This window comes from Cervus elaphus, chromosome 19, assembly GCF_910594005.1.
Source record: "Cervus elaphus chromosome 19, mCerEla1.1, whole genome shotgun sequence".
NCBI classification, from domain to species: domain Eukaryota; kingdom Metazoa; phylum Chordata; class Mammalia; order Artiodactyla; family Cervidae; genus Cervus; species Cervus elaphus.
Genome location: NC_057833.1, coordinates 79,453,017 through 79,480,799, shown reverse-complemented (window position 1 = coordinate 79,480,799; position 27,783 = coordinate 79,453,017). Strand labels below are relative to the sequence as shown.

General features: G+C 42.0%; 1 protein-coding gene across 6 annotated transcripts in view; it reads left to right on the top strand.

The window, feature by feature from the left end:
* The window catches only part of CPNE4 (copine 4), a 656,552-nt gene that overhangs the window by 411,879 nt on the left and 216,890 nt on the right, over positions 1-27,783 (top strand). For all 6 annotated transcript variants that reach the window (XM_043875010.1, XM_043875009.1, XM_043875011.1 and 3 more), the window contains exon 3: positions 19,509-19,688. In XM_043875010.1, coding sequence (XP_043730945.1) covers positions 19,509-19,688 — 180 coding nt within the window. The remainder of the gene's footprint in view (positions 1-19,508; positions 19,689-27,783) is intronic.

Below are 27,783 nucleotides of genomic sequence, written 5' to 3'. Positions count from 1 at the left end.
AGAGTCGGACACGACTGAGTGACCTTCACTTCACTTCACTTTATCCTTGGAAGAAAACCTATGACCAACCTAGACAGTATATTAAAAAGCAGAGGCATCACTTTGCCAACAAAGGTCTATCTAGTCAAAGCTATGGTTTTTCAAGTAATCACGAATGAATGTGAGAGTTGGACTATAAAGAAAGCTGAGTGCCAAAGTGTTTATTGATGTTTTTGAACTGTGGTGTTGGGGAAGACTCTTGAGAGCCCATTGGACTGCAAGGAGATCAAGCCAGTCAATCCTAAAGTAAGTCAGTCCTGAATATTCATTGGAAGGACTGATCCTGAAGCTGAAACTCCTATACTTTGGCTACCTGATGCAAAGAACTGACTCCTTGGATAAGACCCTGATGCTGGGAAAGATTGAAGGCGGGAGGAGAAGGGGACAAAAGAGGATGAGATTTTTGGATGGCATCACCAACTCAATGGACATGAGTTTGAGCAAGCTTCAAGAGTTGTTGTTTGTAGGGTAGCCTGACATGCTGCAGTCCATGGGGTTAGAAAGAGTCAGATACAATGAGCGACTGAACTGAACTGATGCTGTGCAGTGCAACAAAAGAATAAGTTAAATAATAATAATAAAGCACTGATCATCCCATTTGGGGTAGGCAGGATGCCTGACTGGGCACTGCTCTGTTAACCAAACATCCTAATCTATCTGGCTGCATGGTCACCTCTGAATGATGCTTGGGTTGAGAGGCATCTGGAATGGTTTAGCTCATTTCCTAAGATTGCATTCCCTGGCATGGCCTGGTTCCATAGTGTTGTCCCCTTTAGGGAACCTGGCTTTTAGAAGGTTGTTTCAGATGTTGTGGGATTAGCCCTCATTAACCAAAACCACAAAAAAATAATTGAATATGTCAGTGTTTGTTTTGAACTTTGAAGTCGATATGCTGGGGCCTGGGACCCATAAGCATCTGTGTAGCTGTGTAGGCAGTTGTGAAATAAGCAGTTTGGCGTGGGGAGACCAAGTGGTGAACCAGCAGGCAGGGAACCTGGTTTATCCACATGCCTACCTATCAGTCTATAGCTTTAGGAGTTTGCAAATATTGTTTCACTATTTGTGGGCCTCAGTTTTCCTCTGTTACAAGTTGAATCACCAGAGTAGAAGAAAAATGACACATATTTGACACCTGAGCCATCCTACCCCTCCCACACCTAGGGCCGACGTTGCTAAGCAACCATCTTCCTTGTAAACACAGAGATGGCCTCAGGCACTTTTGCAGTACACCCACCAACCACTCAGAACCAAGAGGAAGGATGAAAAGTGAAAGTGAAGTCCCTCACTCGTGACAGACTCTTTGCAACCCCATGGACTGTAGCCTACCATGCTCCTCTGTCCATGGTATTTTCCAGGCAAGACTACTGGAGTGGATTGCCATTTCCTTCTCCAGAGGATCTTCCCGACCCAGGGATCGAACCCAGGTCTCCCACGTTGTAGGCAGACGCTTTACCATCTGAGCCACCTCTCTCTCATTAGCTGCTGCCATCCTTGGACTGGATGAATGCTAGGATCTGAGATTATCACTATCAACAACATCTACTTTCTGAGAAAAGCCAAGGAGAGGTGAGTGCCCCCAGTGAATGGGGGAGCACTGTGGGGAAGAACCTCAGGCATAGGATGATCTGCTCCTCCCTCGTCAATGGCATTCAGAGAAGATCCATTTGGATCATTTCACAATCTGGGCAGTCAAGAGCTGACTTATAAGCAGAGTGGATGTTGATTATTCTAAAGGAGTCAGGGGAGGAGGAGCTGGAGCCTAGAAGATTGACCCCAAGCCACAGGACCACCCCCACTGCTTCATTCCTGCATGTGGGCACCTGTTGTAAGGACGGGGAGGCAGCCTCTAGAGCCCACCTGCATAGTTGGCTAGTTGGTGCAAATGTGGGACTTGGCACGCATATGCAGCATCCTGCAGATGAGTTTCTTTTCACTATTTCACATCAGTCAATAAGAAAGCTAATGCTCTCCAGCCTTGGATGACCTTTCCCAAGGTCTCTAGAACTGTGATAGAGAGATGAGATGATGGGACCATTCTGTTTATAACCAGCAAATTTCTTTCCACTTATGTGGGCTTAACCTTCAAGCTCCCTTGTGAGGAGGATCTGACAGGAGCTGCAAACTCAGAGTGGCCTGCAATCCAGCCCCTTCCCATTCCTGTCTCAGCAGGGTCTAACTCACTTTAGAAGACAGGTATGAGTTTTGTAAGGGAGTTTCTGATTGTTTGATATTTCATGTGCCAGCTTATAGCTGGAGTCCGATAGAAGGCAGTTAGTTTAGGATTGAAAACATCTTTTATGTTATAGACTCTTCTTAAGTCCTATCCACTTAAAGCATCCAGATTTCTCCTGAGCCATCCTCAAGGGAAATGAGCTAAGTGGAAGAACAAAATATAAAGGAGGGGGAAGAGAAGGTTTGAAGACAGGGAGAGGCATGCTGGACACCCCCACAGTCACATCGAGAAAACTTTTCTGGGTCTGTCACCCAGCTTAAGACGGTAGAGATTGTTTTCTTTCCAAAGAATATTTAGAGTCTTGAGTGTTGGGATGGACTCTGCTTGAAACCATTATGTTCAGAAGGTACCTGAAGAGATGTGTCCTCTTCAAGAAAGATGGTCATGTCCCAGGGAAGAGCTTTAAAGGAAATTCCACATGGCTCAATCACTTACACCTGAGTGACTGTGGCAGGTTAACCCCTTGACCCTATGTTTTCTCATGTGCGAAATAGTGATAGTGGTACTATATGGTTGTTGGGAGGACTAATGGGATAATACTTGTGAATTGGTTAGAAAAATGCCTGTGGCATATTAAGTGTTCAGCAATGTTCCTTGTGATCCATTATAGAACCTGGTTGAGGAATAGACATTGAGGCTAAGAGGAAGTTACCACATGAATCATATATTGATCACCAGTTTTCAGACTCTTAAAAGAGCATATAATGCATTCATTGTGAGCCACCAGACTGGACTCAATTTTGCCTGCCCTTTGGATTCTGAAAGTTCTTCCAGAAGACATGTTATGACACAGATAGGGATGTGTGTGCAGAGTTAAAGGGATCAGCAAGAGATGCTGAGATGCTCTGGGAATAGCAATAGTGGGAAGGTGCCACTAGGCTTGATGGGCAGGTGGAGATGGCAGTGTTACTAGAACCCAGTGAGAGCTAGAACCTTGCAGGCCGGCTACTAGCAGAGGACTGTGGGATGGGAAGACACAGTCACTGTACAGTTGCAGTGGGGGACAGGGAGAGGGACAAGAAAAACACACTGACCTCTCTTTCCTCCCCCTTTCTAATCTCCTACTGATGCATCCCATTGGCTGAAGGAGGCAAGCTGGCACAGAAATCCTAACAAAGCAATTCATGCAGCCAGTCTGCTGGGGGCACAGAGTAGAGCAGAAAATCTGTGAATGCAAAGGAGGCTAATCACCACATTCACTAAGTCATCTCACAAACTGAGAGTGTTCCAGTTAATGGAGTGCTTGGATGGATAAACCTTCAACTGAGTCAGCTCACAGTTTAGTTATTTCCTTTAGTCTTCATATCCTGTAGCACAATGAGCAGCAGTCAAGATGGCAGCTCCCAAGAAAGCAGAAATGTGCCAACACACAATTGACCAGGAGGTGGGGGTGCTCAGAGTAGATCACGTGATACCTTCTGGTCACCATGATCTTGGAGCTGAGCCATAGCACCTGGCAATATAATATTACTAGTTCTCAAACTTAACTGTGCATTGGTTAAGATTTCTAAATTACATAATTACATAATTTTAATTACATAAAAAGTTTAAAGATCACCTTGTGTCTTAGTCTGTTAGGGCTGCTATAACAGAATACCATAGACTGGACAACTTGTAAACAAAAGAAATTTGTTTCTTACAGTTCTGGAGGCTGGAAGTCCAAATCAAGGCATCAGCAGATTTGGTGTCTGGTGAGAGCCTGCTTCTTGGCTACTAAACACTGAGGTGTCTTCTTGCCACGTCTTCATGTTGCAGATGGGCCAAGGGAGCTCTTTGAGGGCTCTTTTTTTAAGGGCACTAATCCCATTTGTGAGCATTCCACCCTGATGACTTAATTACCTCCACAAAGCCCCATTTCCTAATAACATCACACTGGGGCTTCTGTTTTAAATAGGAATTTTTGACCATGGAAACTAAGCCACACACACTGGGCACTCATATTGGGGAGAGGAACACCTGATGAGGATGCAGAGGTGGATACTTGAGACCCCTGCCAATAGGGCCTGAGGAGGCCACAAAGGAAGAGGAAGACCCAGGAACCCTGCCTGTGGCACCTCTCTGAAGGTGCTTCTAGGTGATGCTCATTTCATTCATTTCTGAGCTACACTCTTCAATTAGGTGATGTGACTCCACTGTTTACTCTGAGCAGTACAAACCCAGCTGAGACTAGTGGTTAAAGGACTGCCTCACACCAGGTCCTCCAGCAGGCTAATCCCACGGGCTGCATAAAGAGAACCCAGCTTACACAAGGAACTTTGTTCCTTGAGAGGAAGATGAAGTGCAGAGCAGAAAGATAAATGATTTGTGTGTGTTGGGGGTGGGGTGGGGTGGGGATTGGCAATGGATTGACTTTGGTAATTCTAGATTAAATTCATTCAATTTAATCTAGAACATTTGAAGATTTTTCTGTGGGGTGGGTGAGGAATGCCTTTTCAGAGATGAATCTTTTTTTAATTGGACTAAAATTGCTTTACAATGTTGTGTTAGTTTCTCCTGGATAGCATTGTGAATCAGGTATGTGTATACAGATATCCCCTTCCTCTTGAGTCTCCCTCCACCTCACCCCCATCACCACAGAGCACCGAGCTGAGCTCCCTGTGTGGTACAGAAGCTTCCTGCTAACTATTTCACACGTAGTAGTGTATATGTCAGTGCCACACTCCCAATTTGTCCCTCCTGCTTTCCCCCCCTCCCATGTCTACAAGTCAGTTCTCTATGTCTGTATCTCTATTCCTGCTCTGCAAATAGGTTTATCTGTACAAGTTATAGAGATTCCATGTGTATGTGTTAATATATATTTGTTTTTCTCTTTCTGACTTACTTCAGTCTGTCTAACAGACTCTATGTTCTTTCATGTCACTCCAAATGATTCAATGTCATTCCTTTTAGTGACTAATATTCCATTGTATATAGGTACTGCGTGCACACACGCTAAGTCACTTCAGTCATGTCTGACTCTTTGTGACCCTGTGGACTGTGGCTGGTGAGGCTCCTCTGTCCATGGGATTCTCTCCAGGCAACAGTACTGGAGTGGGTTGCCATGCTCTCCTCCAGGGGATCTTCCCAACCCAGAGACTGAACCCGCATCTCTTATATCTCCTGCATTGGCATGTGGGTTCTTTACCATTAGCACCATCTTGGAAGCCTGTATATATGTATCACATCATCTTTATCCACTCATCTTTTATTGGACATTTAGATTGTTCCCGTTCTCTTGATGTTGTTCAGTCCCTAAGTTGTGTCCAATTCTTTGTGACCCTAGGGACTGCACCATGCCAGGCTTTTCTGTTCTTCACTATCTCCTGTAGTTTTCTCTAACTCAAGTCCATTGAGTCATTAATGCCATCCAAGCATCTTATCCTCTGTCACCCCCTTCTTTTACTGCCCTTAATATTTCCTAGCACCAGGATTTTTTCCAATGATTTGGCTCTTCACATCAGGTGGCCAAAGTATTGGTGCTCAGCTTCAGCATCAGTTCTTATAATGATAATTCAGAGTTGATTTCCTTTAGGGTTAACTGGTTTGATCTCCTTACTGTCCAAGGGACTCACAAGAGTCTTCTCCAACACCACAGCTCAAAAGCATCAATTCTTTGGCACTCAGCTTCTTTATCGTCCAGCTCTCATATCTGTTCATGACTACTGGAAAAACCATAGCTTTGACTATAAAGAACTTTTTCAGCCAAGTGATGCCACTGCTTTTTAATATGCTTTCTAGATTTGCCATTGCTCTCCTTCCAAGGAGCAAACGTCTTTTAATTTCATGGCTACAGTCACCATCCACAGTGAGTTTGGAGCCCAAGACAATAAAGTCTGCCACTGTTCCCTTTTCTCCTTCTATTTGTGATGAAGTGATGGGACCAGTTGCCATGATTTTCATTTTTTTGAATGTTGAATTTTAAGCCAACTTTTTCACTCTCCTCTTTCACCCTCATCAAAAGGCTCTTTCGTTCCTCTTAGCTTTCTGCCATCAGTGATATCATCTGCATATCTGAGGTTGTTGATATTTCTCCTGGCAACCTTGATTCCAGCTTGTGAGTCATCCAGCTTGGCCTTCACACAGTATACTCTGCATATAAGTTAAATAAGCAAGGTGACCATATACAGCCTTGATGTACTCCTTTCCCAATTTTGAACCAGCCCATTCCTCCATGCCCGGTTCTAGTTGTTATTTCTTGACCTGCATACAGGTTTCTCAGAAGACAGGTAAGGTGGTGTGGGATTCCCATCTCTTTAAGAATTTTCCACAATTGGTTGTGATCCACACAGTCAAAGGCTTTAGCATAGTCAGTGAAGCAGAAGTAGATATATTTCTGGAATTCCCATACTTTCTCTATTATCCAAAGGATATTGGCAATTTAATCTCTGGTTCATTGGCCTTTTCTAAATCCAGCTTGTACATCTGGAATTTCTCATTTCACATACTGGTGAAATCTAGCTTGAAGTATTTTTTTGAGCATTACTTTGCTAGCATGTGAAATGAGTACAATTGTATGGTAGTTTGAACATTCTTTGGCATTTCCCTTCTTTGGGACTGAAATGAAAACTGACCTTTTCCAGTCCTATGGCCACTGCCAAGTCTTCCAAATTTGCTGGCATATTGAATGCAACACTTTAACAGTATCATTTTTTAGGATTTTAAATAGCTCAGATAGAATTTCATCACCTCCACTAGCTTTGTTCAAAGTAATGCTTCCTGAAGCCTACTTGACTTCACACTCCAGGATATCTGTCTCTAGGTGAGTGACCACACTATCATGGTTATCTGGGTCATGAATATCTTTTTTGTACAGTTCTTCTGTGTATTCTTGCCACCTCTTCATAATATCTTCTGCTTCTGTTAGGTCCTTGCCATTTCTATTCTTTATCATGTTCATTCTTGCATGAAATGTTCCCATGGTATCTCCAGTTTCCTTGAAGAGATCTCTAGTCTTTACCACTCTATTGTTTTCCTCTATTTCTTTGCACTGTTCACCTAAGAAGGCTTTCTTATCTCACTCTTCTTTGGAACTCTGCATTCAGATGGATATATCTTCTCTTTTCTCCTGTGCCTTTCACTTCTTTCCTTTTCTCATCTATTTGTAAGGCCTCCTGAGACACTTTGCCTTCTTGCATTTCTTCTTCTTTGGGTTAGTTTTGGTCCCTGCCTCCTGTACAATATTCCATCTACCAGATCTAATCCCTTGAATCTATTCCTCACCTCCACTGTATAATCATGAGGGATTTGATTTAAGTCATACCAGAATGGCCTAGTGGTTTTCCCTGCTTTCTTCATTTTAATCCTGGATTTTTCAATAAGGAGCTCATGATCTGAGCCATAGCTATTCCAAGTCTTATTTTTGCTGACTGTATAGATCTTCTCCATCTTTGGCTGCAAAGAATATAATCAATCTGATTTCAGTATTGACCATCTGGTGATGTCCATGTGTGGACATCACATGGAAGAGGGTGTTTGCTATGACCAGTACATTCTCTTGACTAAACTCTGTTAGCCTTTGCCCTGCTTCATTGTGTACTCCAAGGCCATACCTGCCTGTTACTCCAGGTATCTGTTGACTTCCTACTTTTGCATTCCAATCCTCTATGATGAAAAACATCTTTTTTTGGTGTTAGTTCTAGAAGCTGTTGTAGGTCTTCATAGAACCATTCAACCTCACCTTCTTTGGCATTAATGGTTGGGGCATAGACTTGGATTATGTGATGTTGAATGGTTTGCCTTGGAAATGAACTGAGATTACTGTCATTTTTGAGACTGCACCCAAGTACTGCATTGTAAACTCCCTTATTGACTATGAAGGCTGCTTCATTTCTTCTAGGGCTTTTTGCCCACAGTATTAGGTAAAATGGTCATGTGAGTTAAACTCACCATTCCCATCCATTTTAGTTCATTGATTCCTAAGATGTTGATGTTTAATCTTACCATCTCCTCCTTGATCACATCCAATTTACCTTGATTCATGGACCAAATACTCGAGGTGCCTATGCAGTATTATTCTTTACAACATCAGTTTATACTTTCACCACCAGACACATCCACCACTGAGCATTGTTTCAGCTTTGGCTCATCCTCTTCATTCTTCCTGGAGCTATTTCTTCCCTCTTCCCCATAACATACTGGACACCTACTGACCTAGGGGGTTACAGCAATATGACACCTTCTGGTGTCATATCATTTTGCCTTTTCATACTGTTCATGGGGTTGAGATCCATGGCCATGTTCTGGTATTATAATATTGTAAATATAATATTGTAAATATACATGCCCTGGCTATTGTAAATGTTACTGCACTGAACATTGGAGTACATGTATCCTTTTGAATTATGGTTTTCTGGATCATATGGTTGTTCTATGTTTACTTTTAAAAGGCTCTCCATACTGTTCTCCACAGTTGCTATATCAATTTACATTTCTTGAGATAGGTAGAATGACGTCTATTTTAACAGGACTGTAGTAAGAAACTACCATAGACTGGGTGGCTTAGAAGACAGAAATTTGTCTCACATTTCTGGAGGCTAGAAGTCCAGGATCAAGGCATAACCAGGTTTTGACCCTTCTGAGGGCATTAGGGAGAATCTGCTCTATATGTCTCTTCTGGCTTCCAGTAGTTTGCTGGCCATCATTGTTGCTTCATGGGTTGTAAGTGCATCACTCCAGTCTCTTCCTTCATGTCCAAATGGCATCTCCCTGTATTCATATCTGTATATCTGAATATCCCTATTTATAGGACACCAGTCATATAAGATCAGGGCTCCTCCCTATTCTAGTATGACTTCACCCTAACTTCTAACTTCAGTAACAACTGTATCTTCAAATAAGATCACATTCTGATGTATTCAACATATGAACTTTGAGGGACATAATTCAACCCATAATAAATCTTAAGGTAGAAAGGCATATATTTTTTTAGTTGGACAGACTGAGTTTGATCCTTTCCTTTACCAATGCTTTTCTGATTCAGTTTTATTTTGTCACCTGCAAAATAAGGATGATGCTTTAATAGATTTATTGGTTAAATAATAAGTGTATAATTATTATTATTTATATATAATTGTAAATAATATAAATAATATAACTTATATTACAATTTTATAATAAATAAATATAATTTATATAATTTTATAATAAATAAAATAGTATAATTATATATAATTATATATAAATAAAATATAATTTATATAATAAAATTATAATTATTTTATAATTATATATTATTTATAATATATATTATATATAATTATATAATATATAAATAAAACATAATTTATTTAATAAAATTGTAATTATTTTATAATTATATAATTATATATCTTTATTCCTCTCTTGGCTAGTAAGTCCACTCATATGCTTGGTTCTGAGGCCCAAACACCCTTGGATAAGTTTATTTGTTTAGTTGGAGTTGAAAGTGGGTTGGACAAATAGAAGATACCACTAGCTTTGGAGAGTGTTTAGTTCTGGGTTGACTAGAACTAATCTCCACATTGTAGGATATTTGGCATCCAGTGATGTTACCCCATCATTGTGACAACCCAAGACACCTCTATGCATTTACATATGCTCCCTAGGAAAGTGAGTATTGCCTCCACTGAGGACCATATATGTCCAGGTGCAAGGTCAGCTTTAGCCCAGGATATTATAAGTGAGGGAGAAGCAAAGGTTGACAAATACTCAGGCATATTTTCATTCCTAGTGAACAGGAACCATCCATGTGGCAAGCCACCAGAATGATGCAAGCACAAAGACGTAGCGCAAAAATGGTGTCAGGAAACTCAGGTTCCCACGTGTGACTTCTTATGTAACCAGCAAAATGTTAAAGAGTGTTAGTCCTGTTCAAGTAGAAAACCCACTACAATGAAAATAAAAGCCATATCTCACCAGCACCAACCTATCTCCCCCTGTTGAATGATTTTCAAGACCAGTGACTTGTTTCCTGCAGCTGTAGGGCAAGCCCACCAACCCCACAGCCAGCACTTGAAAGCATCTGAAGCTGAATAATGCTAATTCCTGTGACTCAGTGACTTATCTTAATATCTAAATTCTATGTGGCTTAATATGTCCCTTTGGCAGTTACATGGTTTGAAAAATTGTCTGTAATCAATCCTTTATTTTTGATCCTAACATTATCCTTTCTTTATTCAGAGAAAATTAGTTTCTCCTCACCCTCACTAAATAAATATTGAGAAAATATTTAAAGAATATAAGTTTTAAATAATATCTAACTATAAGCCTGCCCTACCTAGGGGTTAGGTTATGTCTCTCTCTGGCACATGATATCACTCTTCTCCAGCCCTGTTATCCTTGGGATAAAGACTTGTACTTCTCCAGGAAACCTTAGACCGTTCAGTGAGACATCAGTTTTGGCTCCTGGCTTTAGTTTTTCCCCATTAATAGCATCACATTGATTAGTGCTCACCTCTCAGTCCCCTCACCTCCTTTGCCTCTGTCAGTCCCAGCCCTTGGGGGCCTCAGGGAGCAGATGGCCATTATCTGTGTTGAATTATTTTTGATGATAGACTGAGCTTGTCTCATAAACAATTCCCTGGGCAGTGTGTGGGGCTCCCACTGTATCTCCAATATGCCAGTGGACAAACTAGAGACACAACTACAGCCTCATTTGCTAACTTTCCCCATTAGTTCCATATCCATGTCTGTTGTTTATTTTGTACGAGAGGATTTAGGTGAAAAAGCTTCAAATTTGCATGACTATTTAGCATAAAGATGAAAAATCCTACCTCTCATAAGCTGTATGAAATTGGGAAAGGTATGAGGGTCTGTCTACCTCTCAGGAAAGGGGATGATAATAGTACCTACATCACAATGTTGTCATAAGGATGAAAAGAGAGTCAGAAGATTTGAACATACACTTCACCAAAAGAGACAGATAGCAAATAAGCACTTGAAAAGATGCTATTACAGCCCTCATGAGTTATTAGGAAAACACAAATTAAAACCACAATGTGATACCCCTACACACCAGTTAGAATTTTAGAAGTGAAACATATACCTATTTCACTCCTAGAAAGAAGAAATATAAAGTCCATACAAATTTTTTACATGAATATTCGTGGCAGTTTTATGTGTAACGGCCAAACTGGAAACAGTTCATCAATGAAATATTACTCGGAAATAAAAAAGATGAACCACTGATGCACAATGAATAAATTTCAAAATAATTACCCTGAATGATAGAATAAAGGCAAAAAGACTACACAATGTGCAGTTCATTTATATGCCATTATAGAGGATACAAACTGATTATGGTAACAGAACAGATTGGTAGTTGCTTGGGAACAAAGGCAGGGAGGGGTGAGAGGAAGGTTTTTAGGGGACATGAAGACACTGGAGGGGGTCATGGTGCCTTCACTTGCTTGTGGGGATGGTTTCACATATCAAACCTTACTGAATTGTGTACTTTAAATAGATGTGGTTTATTTTATGTAAATTATACCTCAATAATGCCTTTTTAAAAAGTGAGTGCCTGTGACACACCAGGCCTTCCATAAGCATTAGCTATCATAAACTTTACTGGTATACTGAAAAATGTTTTAGATGAAAGTCTTTAAAAGAGTATCTCATCAAAAGCAATATTCAATGATTAATTGTATCATCATGATATCGTAACACAGCTACATTGTTTCTTTCCTTCTAGGGATGCTTATGAATAAAGATGAATTAAGAAAATAGTCCAGACTTTGCATCAAAAGGCCTGAGCTCATAGCCCATTCTATCATCCAGTACTTTGTCCTGATGTCTGACCTTGATTTTACTCTTATATAAAATAATATAAATCTACAGCATACGGTTGTTCTAAGAATCAAACAAAAATGGGTGTGAATATGTTCTGCAAACCATAAGCAACACTAGGATATCAGTCATTACAACTGCAGAGGAAAGAAGCAGAGAGAAGTGTTGACAGTTTTGCCGACTCGGTAACAGAAAGAAAGCAAAATTTTTAAAACCTTGACCAAAAAAACAAAACAAAACAAAACCCCACATAAGAGCAAGAGCTAGACCCTCCATCTCTTCAATTCTTTTACTCTGATATTCTCGCGTTCAGATTGCCTAGGACACCTTTAAAATACACGTTTCTAGGATCCCCTACTCTTATTGAATCAGAACCCCAAGTGTAGGGATCATGAATCGAGTGTAAGGAAACCTGCCCCAGTGATTCTGATGCAGCTGGCAGCACCAGGCAAAGGGTGGTCCTTTGGAAACAACTGCCTTGACCTTGAGGCCTCTCAATGAGAAACAACAGCCATCCTAGGCTCTGTTGCTCAGGTTAAACCTGACTTCAGTCTCCAGAAAAGATAATTGTATCTTCCATAATGACTAAAACTGCCAGATGTTTTAAAACATCAACAAGTGTTACAAGCATTTCCCCATCACCATTCTCCTTCTAACCATGAGCATCCATACTCAGGAGTCTCACTGGTCCTGAGATTACCCTTGTAATTATCTGTGTTGGTAATGCAAATGTGTATTACTTAACTTCTTTCCAAATCAGTCCTTTCCCTCACAAGATGAAGTCATTCAGTATTGCCTTGGATGGTCCATCTGAGGTGTGGTGTGATGTTTGTGTGGAATCAGCATTTGAAAATCAAGAAGTGAGAAGAAAACCAGCAGGACTGATGCACATCAGTCATTTCTGCCCTTTGGGGTGGTTAAAGCAGAGCGATAAAGACCTGAGTTTCCATCTCCTATCTCTGATAAGCTAAACCTGTCCGGGACTCTATTCCTTCAGCCACAAGAAAAGAATCTTTTCTGTGTCTTGAGAATCCACCTATAAGTTACTTCTTGGGGATTGTTGTTTCAAAACCCTCTATCGAAAGGCACTACATGAATGCAGTTAAATCTCTTATCATATGGTTCATGATTCTATGAAGTTTGACCGAGTGTTGCAACAATGCCTCTAGGAGTCAGATGGGAGAATTCATTGAAGATTAAGAGCTTGGAAAATGGAGAAAGAATGCCCATCTGAATGGGGCAGCCCCCAATTGGTTTCCATGTACAAATCCAGCCCCAGGTTGCCAGATAATCTGTTTTTTTATCCCCCAAAGGTAGGGCAATAGAAATAGTACTTCTGTTCTGTTGGCAAATTAAGGGAAAACTACTTTTTCTTTTTTTTTTGGGTTACAGCTCAGTTTTATTGGGAAAAACAAAGGATAGTACACCCACGAGGAGTGAGGGCGGGCTGACCCTAAAGGAGAGGACTCGATCCTTCTAGGCTTCTTCCTTTTATACTCCTCCCCCCAGAGCCTGCCCTATGCAAACTGGGCTAGCCAAGAAGGGGGAGTGTTTATTTCACCTGAAGTTCTCACTCCCGTCCACGGATTTCCTTCTGTTCCACTTTCGCGGACTTTTTCCTTTCTTTGTCTTTTAGCCACTGCCATTTTAGACTCCCTTTTCCTATTTTAACTACCTAACTTTCCCCCGTCAAGAGATGGGAGGCCCAATTCTTTGGCAATGGAGTGCCATGGTCTCTCTGGCTACTTCCTGCTGAGCTGGGACAGCGAGGGGCATTGGGCCTCCCCCTCTTTCTAGTCTCAAGCCTCAGAGTCCTTATAACAATGTCCATCTAAGAATGAGTGATATTTTCTGTGGTCAGGTGTAGTTTTATAAATCCTTGTTGAACTGGCATTGTGTGTTGTAGCTTGTTGACCTGGGCAGAGACAAAATGGGTTAGACATATGATAATACATGGAGCAATCATAAGCAGCATCAATGTGGTAATAACAGGGATTAGTAGGCACATTAGCCAACTCCAAATTCCCCTTTGCCAGGAGAAAGATCCCCCAAAGAGAGGTTGTAGCCACCCCAAGAACTCTCCAGCTGATTCTTGGCGATCCTGTAGGATCTGAATATTTTTCTTGAGGTCTGTAAGACCTTCTTCAACTTAACTGGAGGTATTTACCCAAAAACAATATGTCTCATTCAAGGTGGTTCAAGTCCCTCCATTTTCAGGGATCAGGAGATCTATCTCTTGCCTATTTTGGAGTACAACCCCTGCCAAGCTGTTTTGGCTCTTTAGAGCTATCCTGAGAGATCTTATCTCCAAAAACTTAATTTTGGGAGTTTTCATTAGAATGGCGCTCATTTGTAGTTCTGAATAGGTATCTGAGATCTCCCAGGGGCTCACAGGTATATTGAGTGTCCTCTTCTGTTTTCTTCCACAGATTGAGTCATGAGTAGTGAATCCAGGAGTTGTGTCCTGGTACCTTGACTGCTGTGGGGTAGAAAGTATTACAGGTAGGGGCCCTTCCATGTGGGCTGGAGTTGAGCCTTTGTGGACCCATCTTTCCAGACTTTAATTAGGACTTGAGTCCCTGGAGCATATAGTGGTAGCTCTTTAGAATCTTTTGGGTCCTGGTTGACACCTGTAAGTGTATATCTCGTTGGAGTTGCCCAATGGCCATAGTATAAGACTGGAGGGTCTGAGCCTCTGGATCTAGGAGGAGGTCATTGGCATAAACAAAAGGTCTCCTATATACCATTTCATAAGGACTAAGACCAACCTGTTCCTTGGGGGCAATATGGATGCAAAGGAGAGCTATTGGTAAAGCCTCCTATCCCAGGGAGGTCTCCTGGGTTATCTTTTTTATCGTTGATTTTAAGAATTGGTTGCCTCTTTCTACTTTTCCTAAAGGCTGAGGCCTCCTGGCACAATGGAGGTAATAAGTAATGCCCAATGCTTTAGAGACCCCTTGGGTGACCTTAGAAGAAAATGGTGCCCCGTTGTCACTTTGTAATGACCTGCACAGACCAAATCTCGGAATTATTTCATGGAGCAGTTGTGTTTTGTTTTGTTTTGTTTTGTTTTTTACCACCTCCTCAGCCTTCTCAGTCTGGGTGGGAAAGCCTTCAATCCATCCTGTGAATGTATCTATCATAACTAATAGGTATTTATACCCTTGAGAAACTGACATCTGGGTGAAGTCCATCTGCCAGTCCTCTCCTGAGTAGGTCCTACCCCATTGGATGGGCTGGGCCAGCTGGGGCCTTCAAGCTCCTTGGGGGTTGTTTAATTGGCAAGTGGGACAAGAGGAAACCATTTGCCTTATAGTTGTTTGCAGGCCTGTTCCTCTGAAGGACCTTTCTAGTAATCTTTGGAGAGCCTTCTCCCCTAAATGAGTGGTGGCATGTAAGGAGATAACCAACTTCCACTGAAGGTTCCCACACAGAAAAAGGAGTCCCTCCTTTTGGAACCACCCTGTATGATCTTCTTAAAAGCCCTCACTCTTAGCTTTAAGAGTATCACCTTCCGTATATGAAGGAGTTTCTGGCAAATTAGTCTGTGAAACTAAGGTGGCAACCCCTATTAGGTCATGGTTCTGTAATGCTGCTCTCTTAGCTGCCTGATTGGCTGCTTGGTTCCCTCGTGCCGCTTCTGTGCTCCCGTTTTGGTGTCCTTTTCAATGAGAGACTGAAACCTCAGCAGGCAGATGGGCTACCTCCAAGAGCCTAAGGATTTGATCATCATATTTGATTGTGGACCCTTGGGTGGTCAAGTGGCCCCTTTCTTTCCAAATAGCAGCATGTGCATGTAGCACCAGAAAGGCATACTTGGATTCAGTGTAAATGGCTATTCCTTTTCCTTTTCCCAGCTCTAAAGCGAGTCAGAGCTATGAGCTCAGCCAATTGGGCTGAAGTACCTGGTGGCAAAAGTTTGGCCTCTATGATCTCGAAATTGGAGACTACTGCATATCCAACTCTTCTTTTTCCATCTAAGACAAAGCTGCTTCCATCAGTGTACCAGATTTCCTCAGGATTGGTCAAAGGATCTTCTGACAATCCCTCTCTGGGTTTTGTCCAGTGGTCCAAAGTTTCTTAACTGCAGGTCTTCTGGAATCTGAGACTGAGTCGTGTGAGCTTTCTGCCCAGTTTGTTTTTGCTGTCCCGGTTTCCAGCCTTCTGGGCTTCTTGTTATTTCCACTGGACTAGGTTTTCTTTGTGTTCAGCTTCCACTGTGTGAGATTTCACCAAGTTTGGCTTCTGCTGTGCTTGGCCTCTGCTTCACAGAGGCTGAGCCAAGGTTGTTTCAGACAGATTAAATCTGAGAAATGGCACCATATATGTTGGAGGAGTGGGTAATTTCCTTGATTCTGTCTCGCCACAGCAAAGATTTGAAATGGCAGACCAGTTTTACAGCTGACTTATGGCTCAGTTTTATTAGGAAAAACTCAAGGCACAAGCGGGGAAGGCAATGGCACCCCACTCCAGTACTCTTGCCTGGAAAACCTCATAGTCAGAGGAGCCTGAAAAGCTGTGGTCCATGAGGTCAATGAGGGTCGGACATGACTGAGTGACTTCTCTTTCACTTTTCACTTTCATGCACTGGAGAAGGAGATCCCAGGGACTGGGGAGCATGGTGGGCTGCCGTTTATGGGTTCGCACAGAGTCAGACACGACTGAAGTGACTGAGCAGCAGCAGCAGGGCACAAGGGCAGGCTGACGCCAAAGGAGAGGCTGAAAACTACTTTTAAGTGGAATGAGTGAAATGTCTCCAGGTCACTGTGAACTTATAGGCCTCTGATTTTTGCCATTATTCAAAAGTATAATCTCTTAACAACAATAATAACAAAAGTATACCAATATAATAAACCTTGTACCCACATAATCAGTCAATAACATATACAATCCTGCCTCCCAGAATGAACATTTTAAAGAATATAATTTAAGCTCAAATAGCTGACTCTTCATGGAAAGAGTCAAATAACCATTGGTCTGAACAGTAGCTTGTTGTCGAATCCTAATTGGCCGTGGATTGAGGTTTGGTTTTCTGTCTCTTGCAGCAGGATGTAAAAGAACCATATTCTCCTCCTCACAACCAGGATCATCCATCCCACCAGAAATAGCAGAAGGTACTCCTTACAGGGTAGCCCTATCTCAGACAGGGCCCTGCATAGGAAGAGATGGGGCCAGGGATCAAACCCCGAGATCAAGAGTGTATCAGATTTTTTCTTTGCTGGATAACATGTACATGCATGATATGGTAAAAAATGGCTTCCCTCATTTTATTGAGAAACTCTTTGTACTGTAATGAAAGTGGGGAAGTGTTTTTCACAGTTGGTGCTTATGAATGACTCTTGGGAAGTATCCAATAAACTGTCGACTGAAAAAAATTGCACAACATAAAAGTTGAGAATTATGTTTTATTCAGAGGACATTCTGAGCACTTCAAGCCTGAGAAATAACATCTCAAATAACTCTGAGAAACTGCTCCCAAGAAGCAAGGTGAGGAGCCAGTATATACAGGAGTTTTTGCAACAAAGACCAGGTAGTGGGAACATCAAAAGATAACTATTAATTAAAGAAAAACAGCTATCTCAAGCTAATGAAATTTAGCACTTTCCTATGTATGGGAAGAAGCAACAGTCTGGGCTCACTGAAACCACTCCTTTGATATGCACTTCAGCTACCTGGGGCCAGAAACCTGCTTCTCTCCATCCTGAGTCCCCTCAGGGTACCCCATGGGGCTGCTACAGTGGCTGAAGGCTTGGCAGCTGGCAGTCCATTTTTCTCCATTCTGAGTTCCCTCAGGGCTCACCATCAGGGTGACTGTATTGTGATGGCTTGGTGGCTGCAACATCCTTTGTTTGCTGATATGACAGGCAATATTTTTCATTCACAAAATGATGTTTCTGTTTGAAATCCGAGAGTACTTGTAAGGTCCAATTGACCTATAAAATGTGAGTGATGGATATCTCCAGTTGAAAACTACCGTAGGATCTTGAGTTATCTGTAACTTGGTCTTATAAGACTTTACAGAATATAAGTGGTGTTGGGTATTCTCATTTGGGACAGATGTGGAAGAGATGAACTTTAGTGGTTGGGGTACTAGCAGAGAGCAGAGTACCCTATTGGCATTCCCAGAGTTTCCCTCAAAAGGCTGAACTCTTCACACAGAAGCTCTTTGCATAGGCATGGGATAAGGGAGTCAACCAAGGATACTGTGGCAGCTGCAGAAAATCATCACCATCCCTTGATCTGAAGGTCAGGTCCGTGTCACCAGATCCTGGTGGCAGCTCCCTCTATGGAATGGAGTTGCTAGCAGACTGTGTAGAGAGGTGCAGAGACACTGCCCATGTCCTTCTGATCTCCTGCCAAGTCCCTCCTCAGGCTTCCTCCCTCCTCTGACATCCAGAGGTCCAGGGAACCCAGGAACCCATAGAGGCCAGTCAGTCTCCTAGGGCACAGAGTGGGGCAGAGAGTGAGGGAGAAATGAGAGTTATTATCTCAGAAGGCTGGGGAAGTCTTCACTCCTGGAACATTAGAGACTAGGGGTTTTTCAACCTCTAATATAGAGGTCCCCAATCCCCAGGCCATGAACTGGTACCAGTCCATGGCATGTAAAGAACTAAGCCACACAGCAGGAGGTGAATGGCAGGTAAGTGAGCAAAGTTTCAGCTATACTTACCACCACTCTCCATTGCTCATATCCCCCTAGATGGGACTGTCTAATTGCAGGAAAAGAAGCTCAGGGCTCCCACTGATTCTGCATTATAGTGAGCTGTATGTTTATTTCATCATATATCACAATATAATAATAATAGAAGTAGAATGCACAGTAAATGTAATGTATTTGAATCATCCCCAAACCCCCTCCCCCTTACCCTGGTCTGTGGAAAAATTGTCTTCCAGGAAACCGGTCCCTGGTGACAGAGTGGGGACTACTGCTCTAATCCTCTAGCCCTCACTGGTTGATGAGGGGACTGAGACAGAGGGATTGAACTACTGAGTCAACGTGTGTAAACCCAAATAAGAGGCACACTTGAGACCACAGGGATCCATATGACCCTGGGATTCATATGACTATAACACTAGAATAGGGTTGGCTAAAAGGGACATCTATGAGGTTATTTGCCCAACTGTACCCCAAAGACATCAGGAATTGAATGCGGATTTTTTTCCTCCTGAACCAAAACATGCCCTCAGACTTTTTCCTGAGGCTCCAGGTGGCCCCTAATAATCAATCCGTCTTCTTGCCCTATTACTTAACAATACAAGGTGCTCTAAACCCCTTAGACATAAAGCTCAGATTATTCTGTGATTTTCCTCCTTGAACCATGACTCATTCGCAGAAGGTGTATCCTTGAAGATGTCCAGACTGCTCACCCTGGTGACTTGGTGGAGGGCACTGACAGTTTGGAAGGAGACAGAGCACCATAAAATGAAGCTTCCTGAAGGATAACAATACAAGGCCTTGATCCCCTGATGGGTTTTCTCTTCCTCTGTCCCGCAGGTTGACAGAACAGAGGTGATTCGCACCTGCATCAACCCAGTCTATTCAAAACTGTTCACAGTGGACTTTTACTTCGAGGAGGTGCAGCGCCTGCGGTTTGAGGTCCATGACATCAGCAGCACCCACAATGGGCTGAAGGAGGCCGACTTTCTGGGCAGCATGGAGTGCACGCTTGGCCAGGTGGGTCCATGACACCCTCCCTCCCCTTTAGCCTTCTGAGGGCCTTTCTCCCTCCTTTTTTCCCCTCTTCCCTCATTCAGTCTTTGCTTTCTTTCTCCTGTTGATTTATTTCCTTTAACAGGTAGCATTGTGTGACATGCACTGCCATGTCCATTATAGTCAGTGTTACACTTTCATGTGGATGATGGTGCAGATATGTCAGGTGTCACTTATTTTGCAAAGCTAATCATTTTTGTTTCTGAATTCCTTCATTCTGTCAATCATTTATTTAACAACTATTTATGGAGCACCTGCTCTGCTCCAGTTGTATGTCTGCTATTGCCTTATCCTGATACATCATAATCTTCCATCTCCCAACTCAACTATGAGAACCATTACACACGGAGTATCGCTCGGTCACAGCTATCCCAAGCCTCTGGTGCCAAAAGCAGCCCAAGAGAGGGCTAAATAGATACATGGTAAATGAATAAATGCTTTACTTAATCCTCACAGCAATGTTGGGGAATAAACATTCATTTCTCAGAGAGACTCAGAAGTAATTGATTTGCCAGAGACCCCACACTAACCAGGGCAGAGTTACACCCAAGTGGGCCTTACCCCAAACCCCATGATCTTGCCTTTGGAACACCTTTCCTTTTTCCCTTCCTTCCTGCTGTACCCAGAACTTGAATAAGTGCTGAGGTGTGATCTAAGTGGAAATAGTCCCTGTGCTCAAGACTAATTGGAGAAGCCTCAGTGTGTGCCCCTCAAACAGAGACACTCATGATGTCCTCTAAGCTCTCATGAGACAACTCATCCTGGGAGCTATACATGGTTATGGGCCTGCAGGGAAGGGAGAGCTTTCTGCTGGGGAGAATGACGAAAGGCACTGTGGAACCAAACTTTGAAAAAATATGGTCCAGGGGTTGAAGAAGGAGGAGGGATGTCTTCAGGTAAAAAGGCAATGCAAACAAGGCATAGAGGTCATAGCAACCATGCAGAGCTAAGGGTTGAGAGGACCAGCCACCCTTAATCAAGGTCGGAGGCTGATTTACTGGGAAACTAGTGCAGCTTAAAATTCAGAGAACTTCACTTATGTAGACACTTCCAAAGTTCTGTATCATGTTTTTATTTGTAGTGTTGTACTTTTTCCACAAAGAAAGATTCCAAATTATATAAGCCTCAAACCTCACAAAACCTGCATTAATCCCATGTAGAGGTAAGGATCTTGTTTAGGGATTAGTAAGAAAGAGTTTAAGTTGTCTTAAAACTCAACATTCAGAAAACTTAAGATCATGGCATCCAGTCCCATCACTTCATGGCAAATAGATGGGGAAACAATGGAAACAATGACAGATTTTATTTGGGGGGGGGGGGCTCCAGTATCACTGCAGATGGTTACTGCAGCCATGAGATTAAAAGACACTTGCTCCTTGGCAATCTATAGATTCAATGCAATCCCTATCAAGCTACCAATGGTATTTTTCACAGAACTAGAACAAATAATTTCACAATTTGTATGGAAATACAAAAAACCTCGAATAGCCAAAGTAATCTTGAGAAAGAAGAATGGAACTGGAGGAATCAACCTGCCTGACTTCAGACTCTACTACAAAGCCACAGTCATCAAGACAGTATGGTACTGGCACAAAGACAGAACTATAGATCAACGGAACAGAATAGAAAGCCCAGAAATAAATCCACGAACCTATGGACACCTTATCTTTGACAAAGGAGGCAAGGATATACAATGGAAAAAAGACAACCTCTTTAACAAGTGGTGCTGGGAAAACTGGTCAACCACTTGTAAAAGAATGAAACTAGAACACTTTCTAACACCATACACAAGAATAAACTCAAAATGGATTAAAGATCTAAATGTAAGACCAGAAACTATAAAACTCCTAGAGGAGAACATAGGCAAAACACTCTCCGACATAAATCACAGCAAGATCCTCTATGACCCACCTCCCAGAATATTGGAAATAAAAGCAAAACTAAACAGATGGGACCTAATGAAACTTAAAAGCTTTTGCACTACAAAGGAAACTATAAGTAAGGTGAAAAGACAGCCCTCAGATTGGGAGAAAATAATAGCAAATGAAGAAACAGACAAAGGATTAATCTCAAAAATGTACAAGCAACTCCTGCAGCTCAATTCCAGAAAAATAAATGACCCAATCAAAAAATGGGCCAAAGAACTAAACAGACATTTCTCCAAGGAAGACATACAGATGGCTAACAAACACATGAAAAGATGCTCAACATCACTCATTATCAGAGAAATGCAAATCAAAACCACAATGAGGTACCATTACACGCCAGTCAGGATGGCTGCTATCCAAAAGTCTACAAGCAATAAATGCTGGAGAGGGTGTGGAGAAAAGGAAACCCTCTTACACTGTTGGTGGGAATGCAAACTAGTACAGCCTCTATGGAAAACAGTGTGGAGATTTCTTAAAAAACTGGAAATAGACCTGCCATATGACCCAGCAATCCCACTTCTGGGCATACACACTGAGGAAACCAGATCTGAAAGAGACACGTGCACCCCAATGTTCATCGCAGCACTGTTTATAATAGCCAGAACATGGAAGCAACCTAGATGCCCATCAGCAGACGAATGGATAAGGAAGCTGTGGTACATATACACCATGGAATATTACTCAGCTGTTAAAAAGAATTCATTTGAACCAGTTCTAATGAGATGGATGAAACTGGAGCCCATTATACTGGGTGAAGTAAGCCAGAAAGATAAAGAACATTACCACATACTAACACATATATATGGAATTTAGAAAGATGGTAATGATAACCCTATATGCAAAACAGAAAAAGAGACACAGAAATACAGAACAGACTTTTGAACTCTGTGGGAGAATGTGAGGGTGGGATATTTCAAAAGAACAGCATGTATACTATCTATGGTGAAACAGATCACCAGCCCAGGTGGGATGCATGAGACAAGTGCTCGGGCCTGGTGCACTGGGAAGACCCAGAGGAATCGGGTGGAGAGGGAGGTGGGAGGGGGGATCGGGATGGGGAATACGTGTAAATCTATGGCTGATTCATATCAATGTATGACAAAACCCACTGAAATGTTGTGAAGTAATTAGCCTCCAACTAATAAAAAAATTTTAAAAAAATAAAAAAATTTAAAAAAAATATAAAAAAGACACTTGCTCCTTGGAAGAAAAGTTATGACCAACCTAGACAGCATATTAAAAAGCAGAGATATTACTATGCCAACAAAGGTCCATCTAGTCGAAGCTATGGTTTTTCCAGTGGTTATGTATGGATGTGAGGGTTGGACTATAAAGCTGCACTCCTCTTCCTGCCTCACTTCTCTACTCCACTGTGGTGCTTCCTTCACCTTCTTTGACTTTCAGTCTCAGAGTCAGGTTTTTGGTAAATCCAAGCAAAGATACTCTGCAGCATATGCCAAACTCCTTCCTGAATCCAGACTGTATGCAGTGTTCCCATCTGCTCAGAATGTGCTTCCTTTCCCTGCGCACACTCATGTTCCCTTCCCAAATTCCGTGGAAATGTCACTTCTTTCTGGAAGCCTTCTCTGAGCTCTTGTCTGCTTGATACCATCCTGTCAATGTTTGCTTCCTCTTCTGTGCTTCTCCCTAAGAATGGCTGTGATTTATTTGTGTAATTATTTGTTTTACATCTTTATCCCCAACTAGTTGTGAGCTGTTTGAAGGCAAAGACAATGTCACTGGCCCCTGGCACACTGCCTGGCATGAGGTAGAGGGTCAAGAACTGGTTGGACATGGGAAGATAAGCCTTACAAAAGAGGTAATTTTGAGGATCATTCACACAGACAAAATTGTGAAAGCTTTGGATGAACGATCTTTTATTCACATGACTTAGTGGATCTACATTTACTTCTTGGGACAGCATATAACTTTTATGCATAGGTAGGATGCTCATTGCTAAGTGAGAATCTTAAAATGGTTCCTTTATATCTGCAAAATGCCATTTTAATCACCTTTTAAGTTTATTTATTATTTATTTAAGTTTACTTAAGTTGGAAGGACTGATGCTGAAGCTGAAACTCCAATACTTTGGCCACCTGATGAGAAGAGCTGACTCATTGGAAAAGACTCTGGTGCTGGGAAAGACTGAGGGTAGGAAGAGAAGGGGACGACAGAGGATGAGATGGTTGGTTGGCATCACTGACTCAATGGACATGGGTTTGGGTGGGTTCCGGGAGTTGGTGATGGACGAGGAGGCCTGGCATGCTGCGGTTCATGGGGTCGCAAAGAGTCAGACACGACTGAGCGACTGAACTGAACTGAACTGAACTGAAGTTTATTTATACATTACAGAATTCCACCTCAGACCCACTATTCATTCATTCATTCATTGCCTACTTATAGTGCACTGTACCTATCAAGAACTACGTGCTCTTGACTCTTTCCAAAAGTAACGAGAGAGATATACAATGATGATTATATAATATATGATGGAGAATATCCCCGGAACCCACCTTCTTGTGGACTTCTCCTCAGGAGGGAATAAGGTGTCCTGCTGTCAAAGCCCTTTGGGGTGAGGTTTCCCATTACTCAAGTGAAAAGCATCAGGGTTGATATGGAGAAATGGCCAGAGGGCCTAGAGTGGGAGAAACAGAGAAACTGAGGGATTCATTCACGCAATCTTCTTAATCTGTCGAGATGAGACATATGTAGACCTGAGCACTTAAAGTGAATTACCAATAGTCCTTCCTAAGTATACTTTGATGCTTTTGAAAGGGCTTTCAAACTGATCCTTTCTCTTGGCTTTTTAAAAATTTCTTTCTTTTAGAAGTATAGTTGAGTTACAATGTTGTGTTAATTTCTGCTGTACGGCAAAGTGACTCAGATGTACATGTATATACATTCTTTTTCATATTCTTTTCCATTCTGGTTTATCACAAGGTGTTGAATATAGTTCCCTGTGACATACAATAGGACCTTGTTCTTTATCCATCTTATATATGCTAGTTTGCCTCTGAGTTGAGAAAACCAAGAATCAGAAAGATTCCATGCCTTGACAGAGCCAAGACCAGAAGTCAAGAGCTCTTTATCTTTAATTCAGAGCTCTTTCTTCTGCCATGATTTAGGAAAAGGATAATGCAGGGAGGCTGCATGTTGTGAGAAATTTTGTTGACATGGTGGCTTAGGAGGAAAAAAAGACATGAGCAGCAAGTCAGCCATGCTTCTCAAGCCATACTACTGCACCCCCCTGGTGATTTGCTGGCCTGACTGGGTATCCTGTATATTTTTAAACAACCACCCTCTCATAATATCAGCCAAGTGATTGGTGCTATTGACCTGGCCCACACTTTGGGATGCCACTGACTTAAATCAATCAGAATGTCTCAATTTTGTGGCAACAGTGATTGACTCAGGGAAGCTATGTAACTCATCAGGCATAATGAGATGTAAATATATATTGGCTGGAGCCTTATAGGAAAGAAAAGGTAGGGCTGTGAGGTAGAAATGGACCCTGCAAAAGAAAAACGTGGGTGCTATTGGAGAAAAAGAGAGAAACTGAATGGTGTTCTTTGCACCCTAGATAGAGTCTAGCTGAAGCCAGCCTGTCCTCAAAATTTCAACCATTATCTTCTCTTTGCTGTTTGAACTACTATAGGCTAATTCATTTTGCCGCTTGCAAAGTGATGTCTAACATATTGAATTATATTCCACAGAACCCCTTTCCCAGACCATAGTGATCTCTATAAACTCCAAACTCCTATAACCCAACTTTATTTCATTCATGTAAATCATTCTACATTGCACTGAGAAGTTCCTTTTTATCAGTTCATCAAAATAATTTCTCTCTTAATTAGCACTTATTGTTATAGTTACCTGGTCTGTCCCCAGATTACAAGTTTTTAGAGCCGGAGGCCACAGGCCACATTCAGCACTTCTTTGGGTCTAAAGCAATATCATGCTTTATATATCATGTGCTCAAGTCAAATTTATTGATCAGTTAATTTTGAAAATTTCAGATCAGTATGAACCCATACTTTGACATGATAAATTTAATTCTTTTATGTATTCATTTTTTTCAGCAAATATTTAGGAAGGACCCCAGGCATAAAAAAATACCATGCTAGGTGCTACAGGCACAAAGATGAAAAAGACAGGGGCCCTGCTCCAGAAGAGCTTATAATTAGCTAGGAGATACAGACTAATAAAGAAATCATCAAAATGCATATTGCTAAATGCTACATAATGAGTTGTGTTTCAAGGGCTCTGAGGGAAAGACTTACCTCTGCCTAAAGGCAATCGAGGAGGTCTTACAAGAAAATTGTCTCACTCTAGACCTGAGTCTCAAAGAGTGAGTAGGGATTCACCAGCAGAGAAAAGAAATAAGGACTCTCTGGGCAAAATGACTGGTATACATCAATGCACAGCAGTATGAGAATGTCAGAGAACTCTGAGTGAACCAGCTTGGTGGGATGGGCAAGTGAGTTGGGAAAGGGATAAAGGAGGCCAGACAGGAGAGGGTGAGCTGAGCTGACCACATGCTTTTACGAGCTTTTCATTAAAGTTTGGAGAGCTTGGACTGGATGCACAAAAGGCCGTGAGGGGCTTTAACAAGGGGAGGGCCAGGACTGAATGTGTGTACTGGAAAGATCACTTTGGTATTCCTATAAATGGTGGATGGGAGAGGACTGATGTGGAGGCAGATAAGCAAGTTAGAAGGCTGTTAAAACAATAAAGAAGAATTGGGGAGGAAAGTCATGATGAAAGTTGAGAAGAGGAGGTACAGAGGGGAATGTGTCTGAGAGCACAACCAACAAGTTTTCGAACCTGGGTGAGGGATGCAGGGTCTTCTGGCATCTGACAAAGGTTACTGGAGGAGCGACTTGCTGTCATTGAGGGGAATCAGATTGAGGAATGAGATGGGGAGTAGGATGTGGTGCCAACACCTTAAGCTCAGGATGTCTGTGAAAAGTCCAGAGGAAGTTGCCACTTGGTGGCTTTACCACATGGATCTGATGATGACACAGATTTGGAAGCTGACTCCCTACAGATGGTAGTTGGTAGCAGAAAATCAAAATCCTTTTCTATATGTAGAGTTCTTTGGATGGTTATTTAGAATTGGATAAGTAAAACAGTCATGTGATTAAAACAAGATTTGATATTGCTATACTACATAAAGGGGGCTTCCCTCATAGCTCAGTAGGTAAAGAATTTGCCTGCGATGCAGGAGACCTGGGTTAGATTCATGGTTCAGGAAGATCCCCTGGAGAAGGAAATAGCAACCCACTCCAGTATTCTTGCCTGGAGAATCCCATGGACAGAAGAGCCTGGAAGGCTACAGTCCATGGGGTCACAAGAGTCAGACACGACTTAGCAACTAACACAACAGACAAATGCATTTGTCATGAGAGCTCTGCAAAGGGTAGGCAGACCTCCTTCACTCTTCACAATTTGACAGTTTGTTACCCCTTGGTGAGAATGGGAATTTTCTCGCTTTTTCCAAATTATTCTCTCTAATGTGATCAAGCAAAAAAAAAAAAAAAAAAATCAACATTTTCCTTCTTTGTAACTTCAGCAGTGAGAGAAGATTCCTTTTCCTTGCACTGCTTAGTTGGGCAGGGAATGGTGGACATGGGAGCTGTAGGAACGGTGTGGTGGGGGCCCAAGGTGCTGTTTCATGATGCTGCAACACAAAGCTGAGTGGACTAGTGTCAGATCCCAGCTCAGCCATGCTCAGTTGTATGTCCAGAGGCAAACTCCTGCAGCCATTTAAACCTCAGTCTCTTCATTTGCACAGTGATTATAATAGTTCTGACCTCAAGAAATAGTGTGAGGATCAAGTGAAAAAAATACATATAAGGTGCTAAGCAGCGTCCCTGGCATTCAGCATCTGAAACCTGTTATTAAGGAGATACCACTATGGACATTTGTAATGACCAAAATTGTTTCAGGAGTAAATGTGGAAGGAAAAAAAAAGTGAAAACGTTATGATAGAACCCATGTCCTGGGCAATTAGTAAAACTGAACTTATAATTTTGCATTAAAATTGTTGCATAATTTATATAGTTAAAGATTCAGTGTGTGTAATATTTACTCTTATCAGGCTACTTTTAGTAAAAAATGGTTTCTCTGAA